This window comes from Protopterus annectens, chromosome 16.part0 (assembly GCF_019279795.1).
Source record: "Protopterus annectens isolate FY-2018-M chromosome 16.part0, PAN1.0, whole genome shotgun sequence".
Taxonomy (NCBI): Eukaryota; Metazoa; Chordata; order Ceratodontiformes; family Protopteridae; genus Protopterus; species Protopterus annectens.
This window is the reverse complement of record NC_056750.1, coordinates 101139286-101146717: the sequence shown is the minus strand read 5'-3', so window position 1 is coordinate 101146717 and position 7432 is coordinate 101139286. Positions and strand designations below refer to the sequence as shown.

General features: G+C 38.0%; 1 protein-coding gene across 1 annotated transcript in view; it reads right to left on the bottom strand.

The window, feature by feature from the left end:
• Positions 1-7432, bottom strand: part of LOC122790997 (N-acetyllactosaminide alpha-1,3-galactosyltransferase-like) — a 311933-nt gene that overhangs the window by 19056 nt on the left and 285445 nt on the right. Inside the window, exon 6 of the mRNA XM_044058738.1 lies at positions 2823-2960. Within this exon, the coding sequence (XP_043914673.1) occupies positions 2823-2960 (138 nt within the window). The remainder of the gene's footprint in view (positions 1-2822; positions 2961-7432) is intronic.

The following is a 7432-nucleotide window of genomic DNA, read 5'->3' as shown; positions in this document are numbered from 1 at the left end:
GTGTGTGTGTGTGTGTGTGTGTGTGTGTGTGTGTGTGTGTGTGTGTGTGTGTGTGTGTGTGTGTTTTCTACCCAAGTACTGGATTATGGAAAGTGTAATGAAAGTAATACACAGCAAAGCTGTAAGTTATGTATTGTCATGAGATCACACTTGCGGACTCCTTTAGGAAAGGAACAAAGTTAAGAAAAGCCTTTAATTGGAAAACCCCAGGCCCAGATGCAGCACCTAACTTCTGGTTAAAAGTATTAACATCTTTGCATGAAAACTTAGCCATGAGTAAGAACTATTTACATGCACACCCTGAACAGACACCAACCTGGGTAACAACAGGGAAAGCAATGCTCCTACATAAGAGTGAACCTCCAAGTTATCCTAAAAATTATTGACCATTAACTTGTTTCCCTATGACATGTACATTATACACAGGAACTGATGCCGACAGAGTTTACAGTCATTTAGAAGAAAACTGTATTATGGCAGTAGAACAAAAGGGCAATAAAAGAAAGTCATATGGAACAAAGGATCATTGGTTGTTAAATAAAGTCATAGTGGAGAACTGTAAAAAGGGGAAGAATCTAAGTAGGGCACAGATTGACTTAAAAAAAAGGCATTTCATAGTATCCCACATTCATGGATAAAAGAGTGCTTAAAAATGTATAAGATACACCTTACACTGAACATGAAACAGTGGCAGACCGTTCTGCAATTAAGCCATGATAAAAGGACAAATTATTATCCCAGGGATAAAAGTTCAAAGGGTGATTTTCCAGGGTGACTCTGTCACTGTTGCTATTCTACCGTGCCCTTAACACATTAAGCTATCTACTTAACAACTTAGGCCATGGCTATAATTTGGCTCCTAGAAAACAAAGTGTAAAGACTTCTCATCTTCTCTTTGTTGATTTAAAACTGTATAGCTCCGCAGATGAAGAACTGAAAGTAAAACTGCAAGTGGTAAAAACGTTTTCAGATAATATAAGAATGTCATTTGTTTTTTATAAATGTGCAAAAGCAACCTTTGAAGCAGGAAAACTGCAGCACCAGGAAAATATCAGTCTGAGACAAGTGTGTGATATAAAAGAACTTGAGCAAGAGGGAGTATATAAATATTTGGGAATTGATGAAGGATCAACAATAAAACATGAACAAATGCAAATAAAACTTAGTAAGGAATATTTTAGAACACTTAAATTAATCCTGAAAACAGTGTTGACGTCTAGGAACAAAATCCACGCTATAAACCAATTTGCTCTTCCTGTCGTAACTTACAGTTTTGGAGTGACTGACTGGCTTTAAAAAAGGGGTTTGATACATTAGACAGGAAAACAAGAAGGATGCTTCATGCTCACCAAATGATTTATAAAAAACAGTGCATAACAAGATTATATATTTCCCATTCCAAAGAAAGGATGGGCCTCCTTGAAACTAATTACATGTATAGATCTGCAATCATGGGACTCCACACACATCTGCTGACCTCACAAGACCTAAACATAGTGAAAGTTTTGAAACCTGAGGAAAATAAATCTAAGATGACATCTCTGCTTAATCTAGCAGAAGCATATTGGTGTCAAGCAGGAATGGAAATCAAACCAGAATTAGATAAAAATCAGGCAGCAACTGAATGTGCCAGAAAACAAAAGAAAGAATATAAGGGGGAGGACCAGATGAGAAGGCATGAAATGTGGAAAATGCATAAATATAGTTGCAAGTATAGAAAACTTCTGGAAGAACCTCATGTTGATCAGAAACGAACACAGGAATGGTTAAGGAGAGGTGAATTTAAACCAAGAGGTGAAAGGATAATATTGGCAGCCCAAGATAGTGGGCTACGTACGTGATGGTTTACAAAGTCTATTGAACATGTGGGAGAAACAGACAAATATAGGTTTTGTAAAACCAAATTGGAAACAGTCAAACACCTCATTGCTAGTTGTGACATACTAATGGCAGAAGGACTGTATTCTGAAAGGCATAATAATGTGGCAAGACTGTTGCACTGGGGATTTTGCACATATTATGGTACTGAAGTGGCTGAAAAACATTGGAAACATGAGCCACAAAGCATCATAGAAAATGATGAAGCTTACATCATATGGGATCACCCATTACCAACAGTTCAAAAGATAGATACTAGAAAACTGGACATAGTGGTCCATGAAAAGAAGACAAAAGTAGGTTGGGAGGGTGGCCTAATGGCTAAGGTCTTTGCCTTACAAGCACAAAGTGCAGGGTTTGAGTCTCACAAGGGATAATTGGCTAGGCTTAAAATGGCTCGCAAGAGCAGTTAGCTTAGTACTAACCTATGAGCTATGAGCTATGAGCTAAATCACCACACCCAGTGACTACAGTGTCTTACATACAGAGAGACACAAAGTCATGAAATATCAGGATCTGCAGGCAGAAACAAGAGCAATGTGGAAGAAAAATACCCAGACAATTCCAATATTATTCCAATAGTAGCAGGAGTAACAGGTCTTGTAAAAAAGAATCTACAATTGTATTTAAATATGTTACCAATACATCTAACCCCATACAAATTGTAGGAGCAGTCATTACTGGGCACACTGCGGGTGCTGCGAAGAGCACTTCTGGCTGACATCAAAGATTGAAACAATACTAATTTCATGAACTTTAATCATACTTTGACTTAGGAATGGGGACCATTCCCATCATGGTATTAGAATCTCAAAAGACTTGGAGAAATTAAATAAAGAAAAAGAAATAGAACTCTGCCAGTATTTAGAGTCTGTATTATTGTTTAAATATACAGTTTCCAGATTTAAAATGCATTCCAAGAAAGAAATTGTGTCATCACATACCTGCCAGTTGCAAAAACTGTTAGGCCTATTACTGTCTTTTTCTTTTTATGAAATTCATTTAAGTATGTTTGATTGAAAGTTCCTTCCCACAGGATAGGAGCATTCCAGGCAGTTAATGTCCTTACATCGTTCCGAGCACTATAAATATAAAACAACCACAATTTATTGCATCTACTGTATTGCCATTGTTTTTTGGCTAAAAGAAAAACTATAATTAATGTTATTGCTGTAGGGTATACATGCATCACAAGCAATTTAAAAATGAGCAAAACGATGGTGTAGTGCATTGAAGTTTATGTGCATTTGTTAAATATATTTCTAACAGAAAAAAAACAGATGTCTTGCAGGTAGATAAATAGGAAAACATTGGTCTAAAAATGTTTTTCCTCTGATTTAAAATTAAATTATAACTTTATCTACAAATGTGCTTTTTTCTGTATTAGGCCACAATTCTTACAGAAGAGTTGCTTTGGTAGGCACTATAACTACCACTAAAGACTTAGAGAATGACACCTTGTATCAATTGATCCCAAATAGTATCATGTATCATTATGTATCTGTTCACGGTTGCTCTGAATGTTCTCTTAAAAAGTAAGATGAAAACAGAATCCCTGTTTGATAATCGATTACCTGGATCCTAGTGTCTGTCATTTTAATTAGGTACAACAACACTAAATCCTCTGATTCTGTTTTGTCCGACACAGCATAACAGCCTTACAGAGAATGAGTTTGCTGTAGTAATAAACTTTCAGTACACAAGGATCCCAGTAACACTCCTATCTAGAGGTTTGCTTGCTTGATGCAATTATCTTTTTTCTGATTTTCCAAGAAAAAATCAAAAAAAGACAAGGTGGAAAATTATATAAAATAAACAAAACAACATATATCATTAAATAAAACTATGCAATACTGGTTTAATGTTTGCCAGATAAAATACATTATCTAACCCGTTGAATTATATTAGAAATAGAAACATCATAAAGCAAGAAACAATGCGTCATTTGGGCTGTATAATAAAAATATCTAATCACTTGAAGACAATCAAAAAGACCCAGCAGGATAATCTTTAAAATAAAGACATGAGAACACTAGGTTTAAGTGTTAGAAGGCATGGCGAATGTCGCAGGGAAATGTCAGGAAGCATTTTTTTATGCAAAGGCTGGTAAATTATTAGAACAGCTGTCGCAAAATGCAACAATGTGAAAATAGTGAGCGAATTCAAGAATGAATGAGACAGATGACATACAGCAATTCATATAACTTTAGGAGATAAAGTAAGTTGTTGGTAACATCTTATCTGTATTTAAAGAAAAGCAGACCATATGCAGCAGCAGTAAATATCTACAAAGTCATAGTTTTCCACACTTTTCTGATGATACTTAGCAACAATTTACCTGCATATTAAAAATGAATTATGTGCATCAAATGAGAAATAATAAATGAGCCATCTACATATACACAGATACTACACGAAAAAGGGGATTAAATATAGGGAAAAAATACAGCTTGATTAAACATATGTATGTAGCTATTTCTTACACAGTAGTCTGATAAAAATACACTAAAGTGATAGACTGATGTAATAAATGAGACTCTGCAAACACGACTGGCAAACTTCTAATTTGAGACTTGCATATTTTAGAAGTCATACAGTTTTTGCCCTTCAGCTGATAAAACACTTTTAGAAAATATTTCAAAATCAGCACATACGACACACTTACAAGATGACTGCACTCTGGTTCACAGACTTACCTGTTTAATTGATAAATGGATGAACTACGTGATCCTCGTGAAACTTTATCAACCACAGTCTGGCAGCGGCATTGTAATAACATATTAGTGTGTGTGTGTGTGTGTGTGTGTGTGTGTGTGTGTGTGTGTGTGTGTGTGTGTGTGTGTGTGTGTGTGTGTGCATGTGCGTGTGTGTACATGGGTGCAGATTCATCTTTATACCTTCATCTATGTATAGCCAGACTGCAACATTATTTTAATAAAATAAACAACAAGGTAAATGAACTGTAACAGGTACAAAATAGCTTTTTAATATAAATAGCATTTTGTTTCAGTAGAAAAAGATTTGGAAGCAACCTTTGACAGGTTCTAATACTACTGAAGTAGAATTATTTTGGTATTTACAATAACTGGAGTAGGATGTTTCAGCTTTTTAAAGAAAAGAGTAAAAGGACAAAGGAAAATCAATGTGTCGTCACTATCAAAACCATGAATACGAAGTGTTTTTAGTGCACTTAACGTCATGTACCTACTGGTTATCACCTTTGAGCAATACGAATATAATGAAACTTGTAGCTACACACCAAACATGTTATGTCTCTATGGCTTCTTTACTATGTACCAAATCAGTTCATGTGTATCTGTTGAGCACTGTATGTTTTTAAACAATCCGGTATTACTGCAAATTCTACAAATTTCAATAACACAAACACACTTACTTCACAACTATACACAAATGTATCCCTAAAATATAGACATGTTGGAAGACAGTGAAAAAAGATATTCACACATTTTGTGCTTGAAACAGTAACAATACCAGTAACTGACCACCAGATGCACCTCTTCCACACTAACATTACATGGTACCACTGCCACACTCACATTACCTGGTACCACTGCCACACTAACATTACCTGGTATCACTGCCACACTCATATTACCTGGCACCACTGCCACACTAACATTACCTGGCACCACTGCCACACTAACATTACCTGGTACCACTGCAACAATAACATTACATGGTACCATTGCCACACTAACATTACCTGGTACCACTGCCACACTAACATTACATGGTACCATTGCCACACTAACATTACCTGGTACCACTGCCACACTAACATTACATGGTACCATTGCCACACTAACATTACCTGGTACCACTGCCACACTAACATTACCTGGTATCACTGCCACACTCATATTACCTGGCACCACTGCCACACTAACATTACCTGGCACCACTGCCACACTAACATTACCTGGTACCACTGCAACAATAACATTACATGGTACCATTGCCACACTAACATTACCTGGTACCACTGCCACACTAACATTACATGGTACCATTGCCACACTAACATTACCTGGTACCATTGCCACACTAACATTACCTGGCACCACTGCCACATTAACATTACCTGACACCACGGCCACATTAATGTTACATGGTAAACAGTACATTTTCCTTGTCTAGCTCTATGGCCCTACCGGCACATAATGCCACTATGCAAGTCTACATGCAACAAAAATAAGTACTTGTGATATTTTTACATTATGTTGCATTTCATGTGCAAATAAAGCAAGACCATGCTCATCAGTGTAAGCAGAATATGTGGCTTGTTTTAATGAGCTTTTCTTTTCATTTTTAATTAAAAATAAACATACTTAGACTGGAAGCACCCGCACAGAGTGATACAGCCCTAACCACTGTCCAGGCAACCTGAGATCAAATAGCAGTTCTGACACTTGATGGTGCAGGCAGAGAGGATTGGTGGGGGGTTGTGGGGTATTGTTGGTTTCAAACCAAGAGTTGTTACTGCTCAGCTAATACAGCCTCGGCTGGATGGCAGAGGCATATCAGGTTGTGGGGAGTCGGTACAGACCATTACAGCTCAAGTCGGTGATGGTAGCCTTTATAGGCACATATAGATGAGTGTGTCTGCACAGAGGGGCAGAGAGTTCTTGCAGTGACATGAGGGCTTACATCACCAGTAGCAGAGAGGTTAGGTAGGGATACAGAAAACTCCCTCAGTTACAGATACGCTGCTGAGGGATCAAACAACGGTCATGGCTGTCTGGATGCCAGCTTCTCTGGATTACAGAGGTTATGTACCACATATGGAAGAATGAATGTACTTAGGCTGGTAGGAGAGAGCTTGATGGTCAGCAGGCATGAATGAAAAAAGAAAAGCTTTAAGGTATGCCTAACACCATCCAAACGTTCCTTGCATTGCTTAGGGCATAAAGGTGACACTCAGGCCTACAATAATCAGAACTAATTGCCCCAGTAGGAATACTAGTCCAAGGAACCCAAGAGGTAATCTCTACATCCAGGAAGACAAAGGACTAGGTGATGGAGGGAGACAGTGAATACTGCAGTGAAGGCAAGGACAGCTATCATTATACGTTCATAGGTAAGTACTAGGCTATCTGCCCGAGGCATCTGTAAGCCTAGCCAGAATGTGTTGGCTTTCGCCACCCTCTTGGATTAGTTCCCCGTGCCTCTGTCCGGCAGAACCATTAGTTCCCTGTGCCTCTGTCCAGCAGAGCCACTGCAGTGATCCCTGGGGTAAATTTTCTGTTTCCTATCCACTCGTCAAGGTTTCTCTTGAGTGTTAGTGAGGGGCTCTGCCTAATGTAGATTGGAATCCTGTTCCAAAGCATGTGGAGTCTCTGAGACAGGAATCTATCCCTCCAGCACATCCTATTTATTGTTGTGGTGAGGTTTAAATCCCTAGAGCATGTGGCTCTTGGGGATTTGTTTTTTTTTTTTTTTTTTTTTTAGATGGAGTATGTCCATCAATTCTGGGTTGGACATGGCCTTGTATGTCAGGCAGAGATCACCTCTCAGTAAGCGGTATGCAACTGAG